This window comes from Elaeis guineensis, chromosome 1, assembly GCF_000442705.2.
Source record: "Elaeis guineensis isolate ETL-2024a chromosome 1, EG11, whole genome shotgun sequence".
Taxonomy (NCBI): domain Eukaryota; kingdom Viridiplantae; phylum Streptophyta; class Magnoliopsida; order Arecales; family Arecaceae; genus Elaeis; species Elaeis guineensis.
In genome coordinates, this window is record NC_025993.2 from 9,724,017 (window position 1) to 9,747,442 (window position 23,426).

The 23,426-nt window shown below is 39.4% G+C and overlaps 1 protein-coding gene across 1 annotated transcript in view; it reads right to left on the reverse strand.

Annotated features, from left to right (window-relative positions):
* Positions 1–23,426, reverse strand: part of LOC140855623 (protein NRT1/ PTR FAMILY 5.10-like) — a 199,744-nt gene that overhangs the window by 103,701 nt on the left and 72,617 nt on the right. The window contains exon 5 of the mRNA XM_073251792.1: positions 20,853–20,866. Within this exon, the coding sequence (XP_073107893.1) occupies positions 20,853–20,866 (14 nt within the window). The remainder of the gene's footprint in view (positions 1–20,852; positions 20,867–23,426) is intronic.

Sequence of the window (23,426 nt, forward strand, 5' to 3'; positions counted from 1 at the left end):
CATGCTGTCTTGCATCCGCATCCTTCAAGAAAAGTTGCATCCATTCAAGTTCTTCTTCAAGCCTCTTGATCTGATCACTCACTGCATACAAGTATTTTGCTTCTTCAACCAGTAGATTCCCAATAGTCTGGGCAGCTGATTGGACAATGGACTCTGCCATTTTAGGAGAATAAAGGATAGACTTGAAGGAAAACCGTTCCTTTTTGGTTTGTCAGGACTTGGAATATCTTTCTCGAATGAGTATACTCTGCTTCTCCCAGTTGGCTGATCTGAAAATTCGAAACATCAAATGCTAAAATTGCCAAATAAATGGAAAATTTGACAAAACAAGATGACCGTTGATTTTGCAAGTTGGCGATGAAAAAATCATGAAGATATCAGAGAACCCACACAACATATCAGCTATATACATGTCCACATATCTCATCACAAGGGGCCAATCCAAAATATGCAGACAAGACTACAGAACATGTATTATCCTACTTGAAGGTCTTAATTTACTGGAACCATAATTCCCTGAAATGATTGAGAATCACCTAATGATGGAGTAGTTATGATTTGTGCAAAGAGAGTTCTAAATTAAGATGTTAGATACAGGTACAAAAGGAAATCGCAGGACAAGGGAATGACAAAGCCTATCTTGTAGGCTCAACTAAGCAAACCCATTGTTATAGAGAATATGAAAGATTCAAACATTTCCATATTTTTCAAAAGAAGGGGAGGCCGACCGTCGGAGTGGTAGCGAGAGCTGGCCAAACACTAGCATGTTGGAGGTGGACCAGACTGAAGGTGGAAATCCCAACCGGAAGAGGGAGAGGAGAACACGACTGGAGAAGCGAGAAGAGATCCCAACCGGAGGATTAGAGCCGGATCGGAAGAGGAAGAGAGAAGCGCTCCAATCTCGGCGCCGGAAGAGAGGAGAAGCTAGTTCGGCCAAAGAGAGAGAAGAGAGGAAGGAGTACGGCAGCGGGAAAGAAAGAGGAAAGAGAAAGGAGGGGAGAGACAGAGAAGCAGGGAAGAGAAAGAGAGAGAAGGGGGAGACTCAAATAAGGACTGAAAATCGGCGGGCCCAACCGGCGGAGGGAGTACCCAGACGGGGAAAAAGAGGTCTTCATGGCCGGACGAAGGGAGAGGAGAGAAAGGGAGAGGAATGGGGCCCAACCGGAAAGCCAGTCGCAGAGTCCGGCGAGAAAGGCCGGCGACGCCCATGAAAGTCCGGAGGAAGATCCAGCCGAAAGAAGGAGATCTCGTGGCCGGAGGAAGGGAGAGAAAGAGGGGGGAGGGAGAAGAGAAGGGGGGGGGACCGGAGGCGCTGAATCCGTCGAATGACCCGCCGCCGAGGTAGAACGGGGTCACGACGACAACCTTCTCCCAAATCGGAGCCGGAGACCGGAGAACAACTGGAGAAGGAAGATCGGAGAAGGAAGACCTCGCCATCTCACGGGAAGAGCACGAGAAGAAAAAGATGGGGGGAAGAGGGAGAAAGAGAGGGGAGAGAGGAACAGAGGAACGGAGAGAGATAGAGAGCGAGAAAGAGGAGAGAGAGGAACAGCATCAGCCCAGTGGCCGGAGAGAGGAAGAAAGAGAGAGGGAGAAAGAGAGAGAAGAAGAAGAAAAAGAGAGGGAGGTGACGCCGAAGGTAGCTTCTACGCTCAAAGAGAAGGGGGAGAAAGAATTTCTGAGAGCTTCTAAAAGACTAAGAAGCAAAGATGGTTTGAGCTGAAAAAGAACCCATATACACAAAAACTGATCTGAATTCTGTACGCTTACCAAATAAAGATCAGTGACGCAGCTTAGAGTAGAAGAGGAAGAAAATGCTGACTCCTACTTAGCTTCGTTTACCCCGCTGTCACGTCCCCCAAATTCGAGGTACAACACAACCATACTATCCAAAAATATTATATTTAAAATACGAAGCTAATCAATTATTCAAAAATATTTAAAAATATGAAGCTAATCAATTATAACCTATTTAAGATCATGATAAATAAAATATAATATAAAATTTAATTTTATTATTTATCAAATAAATAAATTAATATCACTTAAATCTGAAGCTAAATACCAATGCCTCGTAATTCATAAATAGATAACTATAAATTTATAATAATCAAATAACTAAATATCAGTTACAAAATTTTTAAATTTGTAATATAGATCTCAAGTTTGACTCTCTTTTCGATCCTAATCTTATTTTTTTATTAAAAAAAAATATGAATTACATTAACTCAGTAAGTAAATCCTACAATTCTTTATCAAATCAAGCATAAATTTTTTCATAATAATATAATATTTATAAAATAATAAATACTTAAAAAATAAAATACTTCATAGAGCATATTACAGAATAAGTCATAAATATAATCATGTATATATAAATTCATGAATATTTCGTAAACATGATTCGTAAATCATTTTTGTTACGTGTTTATGTCATGTTTCAAAATCTTACTCATAGATATTTGTGCTACGATCACTATTGTATTCGTGATGGGATCATATTTTTTAATCAATAAAATTTTTATTTCATATGCCAACATTAAAACCATTAGCGGAGTCATATTTGTTATAAATGCTTATTCCGAGTGTCGACTTTCCTATAGAGATTCGTTCATACCTATATGAGAGTCTTTCAAATTTTTATATCTTTTTCTTAAAACATACATATACATAAGTGGAACAACTATAAAATTAATGCTTCATAAACATACTATTTTCATAAAACATGCATGAAATAAATGGTCATAATACCATATACTTTTTCATATTACATATGTTGATTTTTATTTTTTGAAAAATATGATTTCATCAACAATAATTATTTGTATAAAAATTATGATAATTTAAAAATTAATAAAGAGCATAAGATCTGCTTATCTTGACCGTCTTAAATCTTCAGACTTCGTTAGATAAATCTATTAATCTTATTTAAAATATTAAATTAAAATTAATTTTTTTTAATTAATTAAATAATAATAAAGGAGGTTATTGACCAAATGATTGGTCCAATAGACCATTCGGCCATCTATTAATTCAAAGTCTCCTAGATAAGATCTAAGCAACTCGATCAAGAAATTATGAAATATTGATTAGATCAAAATTAAGATCGATCAACAAGATTCATCAATAATAAGTTTTAAAGATACCAGACATGATCGAATTAGGATGGATATACAGCATGATTAAAGCGATCTTGGGTCTCTTGTTGAGGTCAATAAAGGGTTCATAAAAAAAAGAATGTGTATAAGATCCATATGTCTTTTTAGAGAGAGAAAATGAGTGGAAAAAAAAAAAGTGAAGAAAGAATCATTATATTCTTTCAAAGTGAAAATCACAATAAAAATTATTTAGGGTCATATCAAAATAATTTAATAAAGATTAAGAAGAATCAGATGCTATGAATTTTGATAAGAATTGAACTGTGATCCGGTCTTTTTGAAAAGATCATATCATATCCATACAAGAATCCATTGATCAACTAGAAAGAGAAAGTGAGAAAGGGAAGACAGAGATATGCTAGAGAAGTGAGAGATAAGTGAGAGAAACCTTTCTCCGTCTCTTTCTTTTTTACTTTCTTTTCCTTTTCTTCTTCTTCTTCTTCTTTTTTCTTTTTTTCTTTTTTTGTTTTTTGTCTTTCTTCTTCTCTTTTCTTGGCCGAACAGAGGGATAGCGTGCGGCTGGTGCTCTGGCGGGGTGAAACAGCACGGTCAAAGGTCCGGCAGCGACGGCCAACCGTGGAGGGGTAGGAGACAACTGGCAGTGGGGTTCCGCCGGTGAGAATCCAAGAAAGGGGCACGAAAAACAGGGGACCCGCCCCTTTTCTTTTGTTTTCAGGTCAATGGCCGGTCACCGGGGGCCAAGGTCTCCGGGGATGATGGCTAACACATGGGGGTCATGAGCCAGAGGGTGCGACACCGCGGGCGGCGGTGCTGGTGGCCGGAAAAGGGGAAGCGAGCTCGGTCGAAACAGAGGAAAACAGGGCGCCGCCTTTGGGTGGCTTTTCCGGCGGATCCAACGGCCGGCGATCGTGTGCACAAGCATGGGAAGAATGGGAAGGGAGAGAGAAAGAGGAACCGGGGCTTACCTCGAGCTCCAGTGACTTTTCCGTCGAGAAATTGAGGCGGGCACAATGAAGGTATCCGTGGCTTCAACAGAATAAAGGAGGGAGGAAAAGCGCCGGTGGCGGGCCGGCTTCGTCGTAGATGGCTTTAGAGGAGGGAGGGGGATCTTATAGAGAGGAGGGGAGGCCGAATCCTTTCTGGATTCGACTTCCTTTCCGATGGGTATTACATCCACTCTTGAGTCAGGATGCTCTTTGTATTTTTGTCTTTTTTTTTTTTTTCTTTGGAACAAGCAAACGTTGACCGTACAGTGTTGATTAAATCCATCCAAAAAAAAAATCTTAAGTGACAAGGACAGGACAATAATGGCGTGTCCCATGATAATGCCGCAAAGACCCCAAGTCAATGGCCTTTGTTTTTGCAAGTATATAAAAAAATCAGCATCATTTATATTATAAAAACATCATGAAGGCAGGAGAGCCATGTTGCCGCTCCTCACGGTCCGCCGGTGTGGAGGCAGGGAGAGAATCTGACCGCAGAGATGGGGTAGCTGGCCGTCCACTTAAGCATCATGTGTAACGACCCAGATAAAAAAAAAAAAAAAAAAAAAAAAAAAAAACAGGGTAAAAACCGGAAAGAAGACTCCCGGTAGGAGTCTTCTTCTCCGGCGAGACCCATGCGCATTAGGAGTCCTAGGATCTCTCGGAATCCTAGGACCCTCTATAAGAAGGCCTTCCCTCTCTTTAGAATCGATCCAAAGGTCTCTTCTCTCTCTCTTTCTCTCCGTTTTTCTCGATCGAAGGCCACGGTCACCCTTTGATTTCTCGCCGTGATTGCCGCCGACGAGGTCTCCGGAGGCTGAGGTAAGTTTTCCTCTTCCTCCCCTCTTTCTTCTCCTTCCTTCCCGTGCATTTGTACGCGGCTGCCGGCGACGAAAGTCGCCGATTTTCGGTCGGGAAAGACACCCTGTTTTTGAGTTTTTTCTTTGGATTTTTCGGCGCCGGTGATCGGAATTGATCGCCGGCCATGTCTTCTCCGTGACCGGGGGAGTGGCCCCCGTCGGCTGCCGGCCTCCGCCGCGGCGGCCGTGGCCCGAACGGTCGGTCAAGGCCGGAGGATGCCGTCCTCTGTTCCGGCACGGGAAGAACCAAGAAAAAGAAGAAGGAAGAAGAAGAAGAAAAGGAAAGAAAAGAAAAAGGAAAAAGAAAAAGAAAAGAAAAAAAAAGAAAGGGAAAAAGAAAAAGAGAAAAATAAAAATAAAAATAAAATAAAATAAGAAGAAGAAGGAGAGAATTTTTCTCTCTCTCCTTTCTCTCTTCTTTCTCTCTCTTTTCTCTCTCCTCTCTCTACCTTCTCTCTCTACATTTTCTCTCTCTAGATTCTCTCTCTAGACTTTTCTCTCTCTTTACGGATTTTGTCTCTCTAGGATCTTTTCTTTCTCTCTGATTGCATCATGAATCCTAGAATAAACTTGAAGATGAAAATAAGATGATCTGAGGTTGTTCCGAAATTCGTGCAGTAGATCTGATCCCAGTTCGATCCTATTCAAAATTTGTAACACTTGATTCATATTGAGTTACCCTGATAGGACCTCTGATGATCTCGATCATGAGTGCCTCATCGGAAGGATACGAAAGTTTCTCTCTCCACTTTCTCTCTCTACTTTCTCTCTCTAGAATTTTCTCTCTCTTCATGGATTTTCTCTCTCTAGAAGTCTTATGGATCAGTGGAGGATCCAGATACTTAGGTAAATCCTAATTTTGGTTAATCCTAAGAGAGATCCTAGATTTGTGTTATCAGGTCGATTATCGGTAATTTTCTCCATATATGTGATCTTTATATTGATCAGGGTTATGAAGAGATGATTGTCTGCATATGATATCGAGTGAAATATCTTGTTAGAGAAATTCATAAAACAAAGAAGAACATTAATTTCTGTGTTTGGATCAGTCACCGGTAAAGGTAAGAATCTCTGTACATGATCACTATTATATATATGCTATTTTACTGTTGGTCTTGCATTATTGGTTTTGCATTGTCGGATTTGAGATCGATGAATTTATTATATCTGAGATACTGTTATTTGATTTTGAGCATGAGTATGTTATGTCAATATATATGTATCAGAGATTTATAGCATGATTATATGGATATGACATATCTGAGTTGATCATAATGCAAGTCGGAATTAATTTGATGAAATCAATACATAATGATTAAATGAAAAGAAAGAGATATATGGTATGGACTAGCCTTGTCATGTGGAACAGCCGGCCAGGAGCTTATGCCTGGGACAGCCCGCCAGGAGCTTATGCCTGGGACAGCCCCCACTGGCTTACAGGTGGATCAGCCGGCCAGGAGCTCATGCCTGGGACAGCCCGCCAGGAGCTTATGCCTGGGACAGCCTCTCACGGGCTTTGGTACGTGGGACAGCCGGCCAGGAGCTCATCCTGGGACAGTCTTGAAAGACTTTTTAAAGTGGATTCGATCCGGAAGATGACTGAGGTATAGACTTGGATAGTCCAGAGCCAGAAAGAAAATGTTAAAATCATATGATTATGAAAGGAGAAATGAAAGATAAGATATGAAACAATTGTTGAACAAAAGTGTTTCACCGGTTAACATATGATGATGCATCTATTTTGACAAGACAGAAAATTTATGAATGTTTGCATTATTCTGGACATTGAACATGAGATTTTATATTTTATTGCTTATCCTTATTTTCAGACTATATTACTATATTAGTGTGATATGGGAATTCTTACTGGGCTGTAAAGCTCACACCCCTTCATCTTTCTTTTTTTTCTCAGAGTTGCAGGATGACTTAGATTGGCTATGGCTTAGATTTATGGGTGAGCAGATGGATAGATAAAGTGTTATAGTACCTGATCAGAGAACTGAAGAAATTTAATTTGTACCTATACAAGATTTTATGAATTATTGTTGAAATTAATTGTTATAGATGTTAAGGTTGTAATGATTTATTTTTGGCCTTGCATATTCTTTAGGGCTTGCTCTAAGGAGTGTGCGGCCATCACGTATCCGATCCGGGTGTTGGGTTCGGGGCGTGACATCATGAACCTACAAAATCAAATCCGTATATGTCAGAGAAGGAGAAATAGTGAAAAATTCCCTAATGGACTCTCATGTGCTTAAATTAGTAAGAGAATTTGAGAAGAAAATAAGAGGGGAAGAAAATGATGAGAGTTCAGAATTTTATTTTATTTTTTTTAGAAAAAAATTTGACAAATTATTAGAACCTGTCAAAACTGGAGAAATGACCATCAAGTGGCTAAGATAATGGATTGTTACAATACCGATTGCCCACATTCACGATGTAGTGGACCTCTGTAATAAACTGTTGATATGACAGATCCATGCGTCAGGAAGATCTGCGACACTTGAGCCAAGGGCCGGTATGCAAGAAACTGGAGCGGAATGGAATGAGGTCGGTTGGAGTGCGACGGTGTCATGCTCATCGAGCTTCCAATCTGTTGATGACATCGGCTGACAGCCTATGTCTATTGTTGGCCGAGGTTAGCTGAGAGCCCAGGTTCCTTGTCACAAAGCAGGTTCACAATGAACTGTGTTCTGTTAAATGACGATGGATGGTGTCCGCCACAACATCTTATGTTGGACGCGTCATGGGTTAGATGAAGTATGGCCACACACTTGCCCCGCACTCTCCAGTTTAAAATGTTCGTATTGGGGGGCAGAAGGAATGCCATCCAGCGTTCACTGTTGGTGAAAAAGCTAAGAGTTTAGATCGAATACGGGATCCCCAACCAAATCAAAGAAAGTCTGAAAAGTCAAAAAAATAATTGAAAGAAAGCTCGCATCTTCGGCCAACTTCACGTGCCAAAAGGAGTAAGCAAAGAGAGTCCCATCACTGGAAAAGAGAGACTATCAAATAATAAAGAAATAGGACGATGCATCGACGAACGTTCCTTCATTGTCCGAGACTCCGCCGATGCAGCTGTTAGTCAAGTTTTTCTTCGGGCATTGTCCGGCCCAAAGAGGATGCAATAGAGTTTGATGACGTTGTCGACTGACTTCGGATGATTGCTGGGTTGGTCTTTAGATCGGTTGTCAGGTGCTCATGGATCCGACAACTGGATCTTTCACGGTGCTTCGATCTTTTTTTTAGAGCTTGTTGCTGTAGAATTTAGTTTCGACATCGGATTGGCTGGAGTTAGACGATGATTGCAGGTCGATGATGACAGGATGATGGCGATAAGATCTGTAAGAAAAATTTTTGATCAGAATTGGCTCCGATAGAAATCTTTCAATACTCAAGTCATAATTTTGGAGAGCAGAGATGAGTGAATGTTTTGAGATAGAGGAGATTGCATATCTTGAGGATCTTCTATAGATCTTTATTTATAGGCGGAGACTGAAGAGCCATAAGAATGAAGAAAAAATCAAGCGGTTAGTCTTGTTTTATCTGATAGGATTCGGTCGTTATCCTTTTCTTATCTGAAAATATTTATTTGTTATTTTATTTCTCATCTGCTCATCATCATTTGTTCTCAATGATTACGAGATTTGAGAATCTGCGTGGGGATTGGAAGTCAACCTTTTCTGTTTTAGCAAATCAGCTCAGTGCTTGGATAGATCGAAATTTGGAGAGAAAGTCGGTGATCAGGCCCAGCCTCATGTCTTTGGCTACTACGAAATTATCCTCAACATAAGTTTTCCTACTCTCAAATTCGAGTCTCAATTCGGATGAAGAGAATATACCAGATTAGATTTTCCGAAGGCGTGCCCTTTTATATCATTTGAACTCAGATTCCTTTGGTTTCATATTGAAGTTGTTCGAGAGTCTTTTGAGGTAGCCCGAAGTCTTTAAGCCTAGCTTATGTTAGATTGAGGGGTTTCTCGAGGATTTGGCCAATTGCAGACAGGCTCTGTAGAAGCTAAATAGTGTCTGGCCTGGCTTGACGGCCAGTTTTTGTGAGCAGATTGGCTTTTTAGCGAAGGCTTGGTGCAGTTCAACCCATCTTTTGAACCTCTTGAAAATGGAATAATTGCATATCGGATAATTAATATTAGCTTGGAATTTTCTGTTTTACCAAAGCAATTTTGGCTGAAATATTTTCTGACATAATGTTTGTCTCCTGTATCAGAAATGACCTATGGGCCCTTGGGTGCACTATGTATCAGATGCTTTCTGGTTCTTCCCCCTTTAAGGATGCTAGTGAATGGCTTATTTTTCAAAGAATTATTGCCAGGGATCTCAAGTTCCCTGATTATTTTTCAAATGAAGCAAGGGATCTTATTGACAAGTTGTTGGTAAGCAACGATCTTGCAATTTCCTCAACACCTATGCATCTAATTATCTTAAAATTTTCTGTCCTTGCACTTTATTTTCTGATCCATAAAATATCTGAAAAAAATAGAATTGTGGACTTTGTAATTGCATTCAGGGAAACTCCCTGCAGTTGCAAAACCTGACATTATTGTCAATGTTAAATTACAATCCTATATCTTAATGTTAATTAATTTCAGTTCTGGAAGCATATAGTTGCTAAGCATGATACCAGTCACTTGCATAATTGACTCCTAGGCAAGGCATGTTATATTACCATCAAAGCCAGTCATGTATCTCTGGTAGCATGTCTTTCCTCGGGTCTTTTCTTTCCTTTCCTTTTCTTTTTAATATTGAATATGCTTATGTTTATCAAGGTTAACAATATATATAGTTTGGCACTTGAATTTTTATTAAAACATGTTTTAATTATTTTAAACTAAAAATTTATTTTAGATGATTTGTATTGGGATAAATCAACCGATCTCCGACTCTAACTCTACATCGACCGTATGAATATATTACGCCGACTCACAATCGGTCGACCGACCGATAGTCAGCTACTATCAATTAGCAATGGACAACTTGGTTAACTTCTGACCGAAGACTATCGATATATCAGAATTGCCGACCGATACTTATTCGGATCTCCAAGATTATCAACTTATTATTATTATCAATATATAGTCTGCTTATCTCCTCAACACACAATAATCGTTATGAATGATTATTGACTACGTGTCACAGTCATTAATGGGAATAAACAACCTACTAACTCCATGATTATGGTCCGATAATTTAGTGCCATAAAAAGTGGGACCATGTGCTCGACGGTTACATCAGAATCATCTATAAAAGGGAGGTAAATGAACAGTACAGGTAAGATAATTCTGGAACTGAGACTCTAGCATTCTAAATACTGTTTATCTGCTGTTCACCAACCCCCTCACTGACTTAAGCATCGGAGGGTCTCCGTCGGATACAATTCTGATATGTGAAGACTTTATTCATGCAGGTGCTCTTCATCGATGACAGGCGACAAGGGATTGGCTGCAACAGATTGGCACGTCAGGTAGGAAAAAACAACAATCAATCATATCGAAAATCAGAGATCAACACTTGACAGGATCGGCGAGATAGTCTTTCCATCAGGAAGATGTTTCTCTCTCACCTCCAGTGGCAGAGTTGAGTTCTTCACGTCCTGTGGTCACTACAGACGCACAGATTGCTGCACTCATGCAGCAAATGAAGGTTTTGACTGAGGCGGTCCAAAACCTCCAGCAGCAACAGTCGCCGGTGGAGGAGCCGGTGGCTCATTTCGTACTATCTAGGCACAGCCACCATCCTCCACGGTACTCATCTTCCTCTTCTCCAGAGAGGCGACCGTCACGACACTCTCATCGAGACGGACAACCACGTTCTCAACACTCCCTTCGTGCTATCCATTATTTACGGCGTTCTCCCTCTCCTTCCCATGTATACAGTATCAGGAAGGGGAAACGACAGCGGATGCATTCTGCTTCTCCCTCTTCGAGCTCTTCAGGGGATTCTACCCTCGGAGTTTCTCAGTAGCGGCGGCTTGATGACTATGAACGTAAATTTAAAGAGATTGATCGTCAGCTTGCCTGATTTTAGGTGGAAGGTCGGAAGCTTTCCAACGATTATGACTTCCACATCGCCCAGCCTCTTTCTCAGTGCATCCTGGATGAGCTGATTCTTTCTTGATTCAAAATACCACAGATGGAGCCATATGACAGCTCCACTAATCCGATCAACCATCTGAAGAGCTATAAGGCTCTCATGATGATCTAGGAGGCAACCGACTCCCTTTTATGCATTGGCTTTTCGGTAACTCTTCGAAAGGCTGCAAGAGTCTGGTATTCCAGACTTCAATCAGAAAGCATTAATTCCTTCAAGTAGCTCAAGCATTCTTTCATGACCCACTTTAGCACTAGTCGAAGGCCGTCACGAACATCTGACAGTCTCTTCTCAATCAAGCAAGGTGAGACAGAGACATTGAGAGACTTTGTGGCTTGGTTCAATATGGCCACACTTCAGATTAGGGACCTCAATGAAAACATGGCTATATCGGTCATGAAGAGGGGTCTGAGGGGATCTAGATTTACCTACTCTCTAGACAAGACTTTCTTTCAGACCTATGCTAAACTTCTGGAGCACGCGTACAAATACATTCGTACAGATGAAGCTGCTTCTGACCGACACCAGACAGAAGAAAAAAGTCAGAAGAAGAAACAGGAGAAGAGTAGAGCTCCGGTTGAATCAAGTTGGCCAATTACTAATAAAAGAGCTTCACCTCGACGATGGAGTCCGAAGCCAAGTAGTTATGGCAGGTATGACTCCTACACTCCTCTCTCTACTTTTCGTGCATAGATCTTGATGGAGATCGAAAGAGAGGAGTATCTATGACACTCCCCACCTATGAAAGCACCGTCGAAGAGCCATGACAGGAAGAAGTACTGTTGGTTCTATCGTGATCACAGTCATGACACCGAATGGTGCATCCAGCTCAGGGATAAGATAGAGGTCCTGATTCGATAAGGCTACCTCAAAATTTTGATGAGATCGCCCGACTCAACCTTCCATTGACCAACAACCTCAGCCACAAACTGAGGAAGCACTCAACAACCAACCAATGGTGGGAGTAATCAACATGATCTCCGAGCGACCAAAGAACTGAGGGGCAACTTTCGAAGAAGAGTCGGTAAAAAAAATGATGACTCGATAATGTAATAATTTTTTTGAAAGAAGATGTTCAAAAAATTCAAATTCTCCATGATGATGCTGTCGTTGTCTCAGCAATGATAGCTAATTATAATGTAAAAAGAATTCTAGTGGATAATGGAAGCTCGATGGATGTTTTATTTTACTCGATTTTCTTCTGAATGCGACTACTGGCTGATTGACTCAGAAGAGTCTTGATGCCATTGGTCAGTTTTACTAGAGATGTAGTTACTGTACAGAGAGAAATCACTCTTCCCTTAACCACAGAAACTGAACCACAACAGAGCATTATTTTTTTGACATTCACGATTGTCCGAGTTTTCTCGACTTATAATGCTATACTTGGACGACCTGATCTTAATGCTTTGAGGACAGTAGTCTCGACATATCATCTACTAGTCTGATTTTCGATAAGAAATGGAGTCAGAGAGATGCGTGAAGATCAACAACTTGTCCGACGCTGCTTCCTAGTTTTCACACGAAATAATCAACCTGAAGATTCTTTGTCCGTTGATAAATTAGACCAAAGAGAAAATGAAGAAAGGGGTTAATTAGCCAAACAACTGATCTCCATCCCACTAAAAGAAGAAGATCTTGAGAAGACGGTCCAAATTGGATCGCAGCTGTTTGATCTTGAGCAGCAGCAACTAATAAATCTACTCAGAGCAAACGTTGATATTTTTGCTTGATCGGCTAATGATATGTCAGGCATTTCTTCGGAAGTAATAATCCATCGGCTAAATATTGATCCAAAGATTAAGCTGGTGAAACAAAAAAAATAGTTTTTTGTTCTTGAAGGGTAGAAAGTTATTGACGAAAAAGTCGACAAGCTCTTCGCAGCTAGTTTCATCAGAGAAGCTACTTATCCCGATTGGCTTGCCAATGTAGTGATGGTGAGAAAGATCAATAAAAAATGAAGCATTTGCATCGACTACACAAATCTAAATGAAGCTTGTCCGAAAGATAGTTTTCTCTTATCGAAGATTGATCAACTAGTTGATGCAACTTTGGGGTACCGACTCTTAAGTTTCATGGACATCTTTGCAGGCTACAATCAGATTCGGATGGCATCCAAAGATGAAGAGCACACAGCCTTCGTAACCGATAAAGACATTTACTGTTATAAAGTAATATCTTTTGGTTTAAAAAATATCGGAGCCACATATCAACGGCTAGTCAACAAAATCTTCAAAGCACAGATCGGATGAAATATGAAAGTTTATGTGGATGATATGCTAGTGAAAAGTTCTCAAACTACCAATCATGTTCAGGATCTGGAAGAAGCCTTCAGCATACTTTGATGACATCAGATAAAATTGAATCCGACTAAGTGTACATTTGAAGTAACTTCAGGAAAGTTTCTCAAATTTTTTGTGTCCCAACGAAGAATCAAGGCCAATATCAAGAAAATAAAGGCTATCATCAATATGAAGCATTCTAGTTTCAAAAAAGAGATACAGCAACTCAATGAAAGAATCACCGCACTCAGCCGATTCATCTCAAGATCAGCAGAAAGATGCTTGTTCTTTTTCAAAACTTTAAGGCAAACAAAAGATTTTTTATGATCTGATGAGTGCTAATAGTCCTTCGAGGACTTGAAAAGATACCTTGCATCTCCACCATTGCTTACAAAGTCAAAGGTTGGAGAAATTTTATATCTTTACTTGGCGACATCGACGGAGGCAGTTAGTTTGGTGCTTATCCAAGAGGATGAAAATCGAATTCAATGACCAATCTACTATACTAGCAAGGTGCTTCACAATGCCGAAGTGAGATATTCAAGAGCAGAGAAAATAATCTACGCTCTAATTATATCATCACAGTAATTTTGCCCATACTTTTAAGCACACCCTATTATCATCTTGACGGATCAGCCGTTGAAGGCAATCTTGCACTGACCTGATACGTCAGATCGAATGGCAAAGTGGGCAATAAAGCTCGATAAATTTGAAATACAATATCATCCACGTCCATCAATGAAGATGTAAGTTTTGACCGACTTCATCATCAAGTGTACAATACTTGATAATAATCTTGAGGATGAAGCTAACGATAAAATAAAGCAAGCCATGACTTCCAAACCCGACTTAACGTCGACATGGGTGCTATATATTGATGGAGCATCTAATGCACAAGGCAGCAGAGCTAGTCTCATTCTCACCAATTCCAAAAGGGTTATAACTGAATATGCTCTTTGATTCAATTTCAAAGCTTCAAATAATCAAACCGAATATGAAGCACTCCTAACCGGCTTAAAGATTGCCAAGGAGCTTGATATTGATGAAGCCCAAGACCCTATTATGATGATCTTTAGAAGGTGAAAGATCTTATCTCAGTCCTAAAATATTTTGAGATCTTTCACATCTCAAGAACAGAAAATGCTCGAGCCAACGCACTTTCACGACTCGCAACCACTTTTCTCAACTCGCTGGATCGGATATTCGTTGAATGCCTTGAACAGCCGAGTATAGATAAAGTTAAAAAAGTACTACAAATCACTGATGAACCAAGCTGGATGGATCCGATTATCCTGTACTTAACCGATGGAACTCTCCCTATGGATCCCTTAAAAGCCAAACAGCTCAAATGGATGGCCTCGCAATATATTTTGATGAATGGTCGACTATATAAGAGATCGTTCTCTCTCTCCTTATTGAAGTATTTGAGACCGACAGATGCCGATTATGCACTTAGAAAAGTTTACGAAGAAATTTATGAAAATTACTTGAGAGGTAAATCTTTACCTTACAAAGTCTTACGACAAAGATATTGTTGACCCACCATGAGACAAGATGCAGCTGAACTTATCCGAAGGTATGAACCATGTTAGAAATATATAAATATATAACACTAATCGATCAGTTAGTTGATATCAATTGTTGCACTATGGCCCTTCACACAATGAGAAATTGATATACTTGGTCTTTTCTCCTCCGACATCTGGTCAGAGAAAGTTCATAGTGGTCGCCATCGATTACTTTACCAAATGGATGGAAGCTGAACCTCTAGCACAAATCACTGAGAGTAAGATGAAAGACTTTATTCAGAAATCAATCATATGTAGATTCGATCTACCACACACCATCATCACCGACAATGATCGACAATTCGATAATCAAAATTTCAAAGAGTTATGTGCGAAATTTTATATTACGCACAAACTCACATCAGTCTGCCATCTACAATCCAACGGTGAAGTGAAAGTGACAAACCAAACAATCTTACATGGACTCAAAACCAGACTGAATAAAGCTAAAGGCCTCTGGATAAAAGAATTATATCCGATCTTATGGACATATCGAATAACTCTATGTGTACCAATGAAAGAATCGTCATTCAAGCTCGCTTATGGAATAGAAGCGATGATCTCACTTGAGATCAAATTATCATCAGCAAGAGTGGAGCAATACAGTGAGCTGAGCAATTCAAAATATCGGAGAGCCGATCTAGATCTACTTCAAGAAGTTTGCCAACAAGCTCAAATTCGGATGACAGCATATCGACAAAGAGTAGCCCTATATTATAATGCAAAAGTTAAACCGAAGATTTTTCGTCTAGGAGACCTAATTCTAAGGAAAGCAGAAGTCTCAAGACCTCTAGATCAGAAAAAAATTATCTTCGAACTGGGAAGGATCTTACAGAATAATTGAGACACTTAGATCGAGTGCATATCGACTGAAAACTCTTGAGGAAGTAGCTATTCCTCGAATATGGAATGCTGATAACTTAAAGATATATTATCAATAAAGTTGTTCATATGTATACCATTCAGAATGAAATATTGAATTTCAGAATCGTTAAAGTTTCAACCAACTACAAAGTGATTTTAGATCGATGAATGGACGATCAGTTTCTATTGACTATATTTCAATTTTTTACTGTAAAAACTGACACATCAACTATATATCAATTTTTATTGTAAAAGCTGATATACCGACTGTATCTCGGTATCGACTATACCTCAGCTTTCTACTGTAAAAGCCGACTCTAGTCAAAAGACTATTTATACTAACTTAATTTTAACTAAGCAAAATACTATGCCAATATGACTCAAGTCGAATTGAAATTATACCGATTTGACTCCGGTCCATTGAAGGATATTCGGTTTACCATCGATTATCAAATAACCGGACATACTACCTAACTACGATCGATCGAAGGATATTCAACTTATCACTATTTATCCAAATACCTAAAAGATAAATATATCAATTAATATTTGACTAACGGATAAATTCTATAAGTATTACTGAACATTCGGCTTGCCGATCGATATTCGATAGTTAAATGATAATTCTATGACATTACAAATACACAAGGAAAGAAAGAATCTGTACTTAAAAAAATTTTCTTTTATTCATAGAAAAGAAGATTACAAAATTAGACCGAAGTCTGATTACAAAAAGTTTTGATTACTAAAAGAAAATGAAAACAGTACACCGATCACCAGTCGTTGTCTCCATCTCCTTGCTCTAGTGCGGCATCGACGACTGGAACATCTTCTGGTGTGTTCGGTGCAACGTCTTCAGTCAGCACAGCCCCTTCTTCGGTAGCTTCATCTTTCAGTATAGAAAAAATGATGCTGCTCAAGTCCAGATCTAGGTACAACTTTTCGACCGCATCTCGGTCATCCTCATATTCGATGTAGTAAGAAGCGAACCCACCCTCGAGGATTTCTTTCTTGAACTCTTCTGAATTCTTGAAGTTCTCGATGGCTTGGTTCAAAGCTTCCCTTGCCGACTCTGCCTCAGCTTTTGCCAACTCCATATCAGCTCTTGCAGAGGTCGACTTAGCATCGGCTAGTGCCAACTTTTTTAGGGTGGCCCGATGCCTTCCATGCTCTGCTTCAAGTTCGTCGATGTATCCATCCCTCTCTCGCCTAAGCCGATAGATGGAGTGCTTCTTGCTCTTGACACATGACTCAAGAGATAAGATATTCTGATGAGCTGACTCAAGTTCGGCTCCAGAAGATTGTGGAATGGCGATCAAACGGGTGACTTCTTCTTGAAGCTTCACCTCTTGCTCAGTCACTGCTTGGAATTGTTCAAGGGCAGCCATCTTCTCAGCATTAGCGGCCTCTACTTTATCCATCCATGACTGATGAAAATCGACAATCTTCCAATAGCCGACCTCCAGGTCATGCATGTCATGTGCCCACTGAAAGCAGAAGATGAATCAAGTCAGATCAAATAAAAAAAAATAATAAAAATATGTTGAAGAACTTACCCCAAGTATCATCGGATAAAAGGAAGAAAATATCTCGATGATGGTCCGATTTTTTCTATTCTCTCGATCAGTCGGGAGAAGGACAGCTTCGATGAGCCTTCTAGCCAATGCTGGATTGGCCAAGGCCGACTCACCCTCAGAATCTGGATGTCAATGAGTGTCGAAAGGTCTGCAGTCGACCCATCATCGGTCGAAGTTGTTGGCGCCTTCCCTCAATCCCTGATCGGCAACCCCACGCTTGAGAATGCAAAGAAGTTGGCACTCGACTGCGCCCAAGAAGGTTCTACTGTTGGAATGGTTGGCGCAGCCATAGACTGTTCTGGTTTGGCCGCAACTTCTGCCTCGGCCTAAACTTCAACTGATGGAGATGCCGACAGTACTGCTGTAACTCCATCTTCTCCTATCGCCCCATCTTCGACGGATGGCACTTTAGGGAGTGTTGTCGAGGTTGACAATGCCAAAATCAGCTCGGGAATCGACTCCGACAGTACATCAAATTCCCTCATCGGTGCAGATGGAGCAACCACTTGACCCTTCTTCGACGGTCAGGAGGGTTCAACTTCAGATGTTGTCTTCTTCTTAACAGCGTGCTGACAAATATCAGCAGTCGATACTCATGCTTTCGGCTGTATAGCTGCAATCAGAACAATGAAATCAGTGCAGTTCAAAAATAAATAAAAATAAAAAATAAAAGTGGTCAACTATGCTATACCTAAGGAGGTGATCGAACTAAGACCGACATCGTAGAGAGCTTATTCGGTCATTAGCTCTCTCTGTAGTGGAACTGCCATGTCCTTCAGTCGATGAAAATTATTTCGATTATCGACCTTCACCCGACTATTCTCGTTGGGGTCGGTCCTTGGATCACCCCAACACGAAGGAAAGCCTAGGGAAAAGGAGAAGAAACAAAAAAGAATTGATTCTTCCATCCATGAATGAATGATAGAAGATCGATGATGAAAGAAAGATCTTTTCTTGGGTTGAAGAACCACCACCCTTTGGCCTTAGGATGGGAACGAAGGACAAAGAAAGTTTGGAAGAGAGAAAGATGAGGCTCGGCCAGTATGAGCTGACACAGCAAAGCAAAGCTAATTATCAGCTGGATAGAGTTCGGTGCCAGCTGAGCAGGGCAAAGGCCGTAGTAGTCAAGAAGATTCCGGACGAACTCCAGAATCAAAAATCGAAGATCAATCCGAAGGTCCTCAACATAGAATGCCACCTAGTCCGGAGGAGGGGAGTTCACGCGATTGTTCGCGTCAGGAGCAAAGAGCTGATACTACTCCAGGATATGATACTGCTCTCAGAACCATTCAACATTAGGTCCGGATAAGGAAGAAGCTTCCATTTTCGGATCCGAAGGATCATCGATCGGATTTTTCGACCGACTATCTCGAGAAGAAGAAGCCCTGGCTATAAGGAAAACTAAAGAAAAAAACCCTAGAATGAAAATCCAAAGGGGAGAAGAACCCAAGGAGAAGGATGAGAACACTTGACCTGAAGCTAAAAAGGGTGGAGAAGAGACCCTGGAGCTCTGGTACTACGGCGATCTTCCAGCAGAACCTTCCACTGCAGAGAATGGTGACAAATGCAAAAATAAAGTCTGACTGAAAGCGACTCCATATATATAGGATCTCTCAACGGCTAAGATGAAATCTGTCAAATTTGGATTTCATCAGATAATGACACATAGCAACATCCAGACCGACCATTGGTCAGACAGTTCGACGCACCTGCTCTTGATTGTGCTACCTCACCGCTATCCGCGTGGACAGCTCCGACCCGATGATGTTTGGACATGTGGCCAAGATCTACTAGTCAGAATTAAATGTCCAGCACCGAATATCTTTCTGAAATGATGGCTCAATGATGATTTTACAGCTATCGAAACAGCAAAACAGTAAGAGATCTCTCGTATTTCAAAAACTTATAAAAGCCAGCAGCTGAGTTGGAGCTTGAGGCAACATGTGACGACTCTCTTCATCCAACATGACAGACCACGTGATAATATACACGTCGGACTATCTTAGACTTGGGAGTGAGGAACAACTGTTGGGATAAGTCAACCGATCCCCGACTCTGACTTTACATCGATCGTATGAACATATTACGCTGACTCACAATCGATCGATCGATCGACAGTCGGCTACTATTAACTAACAATGGACAACTTGGTTAACTTCTGATCGAAGACTATCGGTATATCAGAGTTACCGACGAATGCTCATTCGAATCTCCAAGATTATTGACTTATCATTATTACCAATATATAGTCGGCCTATCTTCTCAACACATCCTAATCGTTATGAACGGTTATCGACTACGTGTCATGGTTATTAGTGGGAATAAACAATCCACTAACTCCATGATTATGATCCAATAATTTAGCACCATAAAAAGTGGGACCACATACTCAACGGTTACATCAGAATCATTTATAAAAGAGAAGTAAATGAACAACACGGATAAAATAATTCTAGAGTTAAGACTCTACTACTCCAAATACTGTTCATTTACTGTTCATCAATTTTCTCACTGACTTAAGTATCGGAGGGTCTCCATCGGACATAATTTCGGTCTGTGAAGATTTTGCCTTGTAGGTATTTTTCACCGATGATAGATGATAAAGGATTGACTGCAACAATTTAGATGGTGGGACTATATCCCTTCAGCTCACAGATTTTAGTTAATTTATTATTTTTTTGAAATTAATGGAGATTAATTTTATAGAATAGGTCTTTATCAGCATTGTCTGGCTATGCACAGGGTTCTATTAAGTGGAGGCAGTACGCAGGATGCCTAGGCACTGCACTTCGCCTAGGTGGTTAGGTATTAAAAAATAAGATTAAAAAAACACAACAGTAAAAAAATAAATAAATCAGTGCATGTTCCCCAAAAAGGCAAAAATTAAGAGAGTGGAGGGGGATTATGGGAAAAAGAGGTGGTGACCACGGAGGGAAGCTGATGGACGAGTTAAAAGGTAGAGGATTGGAAGGAAAAGCGAAATTAACTGGACAAAGTTTGCCATTGCCTCTCTTTTCTGCTATCCATTGGCTACCTCCACTACCCATCTACCACCTGGGACTCTCCATGGTCATCCGCGTCCGTCAGCTCCAATATGAGATTAGGGTGTGAGCATTTCTACCCTCAGCTCTCAACATGCCGTCCTTTGTGATCCTTGTCTGCCTGGGTTGCACACATATTCAAGTGACTAAGCTTATGGAGGCTGCGTAATATATATAGGGTAGTTAAGGGCAGCTTGGGCCCAATGCATACAATGCCAACTGCTGGCTGAAGTGGGATGAGAAGAGAATTGCCAATCAAACTCTTTCTATGTGGATTATTATGTATTATTATTTTTTATTTATGTAAAATGTACTCGATCTTTTATTTGATTCTTTTTCATATTACTCAACCAAATGTGCCTCTTTATTTCCTAATTTTCTGATAGTAATCATAGTCATGTTGGTCATGTTTGGTTTTGCATTAGAGGAGGGTTAAATGGAATAGAGCACCTTTTGCTATTCCACTTTAACCCACCAAACGCTAGAAAAGCAACCACTTTATTCCGCTGCAAAGTGGAAGTTTTAAAAAAATAGTAAAGCTACCTTTCTATCTAACCTGGAGGTAACTATTCCACCCTATGGGGTGGAGTAGTTCGCTCTGAATCAAAGATAGTTAAGAATAAGCTAACCCATTTACTCCAGATTAACTTGTTCCGCAACCAAAACAATTGTAGAAAGATTATTCAGTAGTTTTTTTCTAAAATATTTTTTTACAAGAGCACCCCGTTAGCTCCTTGTCTTATCCCAATTTCATTGCAGGATACAGATCCTAGCAAAAGACCAGGTGCTGCACCTGATGGTTATGCTGCCCTCAAGATGCATCCTTTCTTCAAGGGCATCGACTGGAAGAATTTACGAAAGACTTCGGTGCCAAAGCTTGCTGTAGAGTTGAATGTACTGCTGCGTCAGATGCTTGTTTGTAATCAATATATTATATAAAAATAGAGGTATAACGACTGAGAATCTATTATGTGTCATCGTCTGAAAATATAATTTTAATAAAATTTTATTTAAAAAAAAAAATTTATCCTCTCTTTAAATTTCATCATTTGAAATCTGACTTCCTAATTTAAAATTTAAATTTTCTCTCTACCAACCCATTAACCAATATTAAAATTTAAAATCAGATCGGATACATATAAATAATAATATAATCTCAATAAAATCTTAGTTGAAATTTTTTTTTTTTTATCTTCTCTTTAAATCTGGTCGTTTGAAATCTGACTCTGCAATTTAAAATTTAAAATTCCTCTTTACCAACCCATTAAACAATATTAAAATTTAAAATTAGATCAGATCGGATACATTTAAATAATATAAAATTATTATAATTTAAAAAAAATTATGAAAATTATATCAAATTATATATCTGTATCAGATTTAAAATTTTTTTCTTTCAGAATCCTAATCAAGCGCGAATTCGATGTGATGCAGAGATAAGGGTGTTATGAAGATGTTAAGAGGGATTTTATGAGAATCGTTGGATCCGAATAGATGAGAATTCACTCATTAGCAAATGGACCGCCCCTTGAGATGGCTGTTGGGCATGGAGAAACCTCCAGCGCAACCTTCCGATAACCAATCTCGATCTGATCAGCATCTTTCTCTCAATATCTCTGTCTCATGCTTTTTGCTTTTTTACTACTCTGGATTTTATCTTCGGCTATTCAATTTCTCTAACTTATAGGTGTTACGGTTAGGATTTAAATATTGAATCTATAATTCCATCTTTAATTCTTCTCCTTTAAATCTCTATTTTTTTAGGGGTAGGTATGCACGAGTTTTGTGGATTTTATTTTATTTTATTTCCTCCTCTGCACACATGGCAGAGACCGAGGTAGAGTGCGGATAGGTTTGTGGGTCTGTTGGGTTACAAGCATGGCCTAAGATGGTGGTTGGTCGTCGAGGTGTCAATCTCCAACTCCTTTTTACAGGTAGTACTCCCACCATCTATTTTCTTCTGAAAATATAATCTCAATAAAATCCCAACTTAAAAAAAAAGAGAATTTATCCTCTCAATTTAAAATTCTCCCCTACCAACCGATCAACCAACATTTAAAATTTAAAATTTTTTCTTAACAACTATATTTTGAAATTTGAAATTATTCTTTGAAATTATAAATCTGATCCTTTGGCAATACTCGAGAACCACACAAGAATTTCACTACTAATGTCGGTGATCTCTTGGCAAAATTACAGTATCGATGATAGCCCTAAGGATTCATAATATCAAGAATATTTCTACTGCTGATGAACCATAGAAGATTAAGGTTAGAATAATAAGATTGTGGGAGGTTTCATTCCATTCCAATCTAAAAAAGGAAGAATACATCCTTGAAATGGTGCTTCTGGATGAATTGATAAGTAACTACTTAGATTTTAGTATTGTTAAATCAGTATTTTTAATGAACTATTGTGAATATTGCGTGGATTAACACCCTTAGGTCAATTAGAAATGCTGGTAATTTTGTATTCATTATGTTAGTGCTGAAAATCTAGATCATGAGAGGCACAGTAAATTATAAGTATTGAGGAAGCTTTAATGATCTGATCATTGTCTCATTGACACTATTAGATTTTGGATAAATTTGAAGTTCTGTTGAACAATGGAGCTATGGTACTAACTCACATCCTAAGCAATGGATACTATTTAAGATGTTATATGAAACTTGAGCATTTTCTTCTAATCAATTTCTTACATTAGAGGTTTTCTACATGCCTTCACACAACTACCCCCCCACTGCCTGACTTTTTCTCTAATAATTTGTTATAGTATTTAAGTTCCTCATCTTTGATTCAAGTAATATATTATACTTGCTTATGCTTTTGGATGAATTGATAAGTAAATACTAAGATTTGGTATTGTTAAATTAGTATTTTTAATGAACTATCAGCAATGTTGCTCGAATTAACACCCCTAGTCTCTCTCTCTCTCTTTTTCTTATCTTTTCTATTCGATCTGATACATTTTTATCATTGTGTATGCATGGTTTAACTTTTGTTATGTTAATCATTCACAATGAT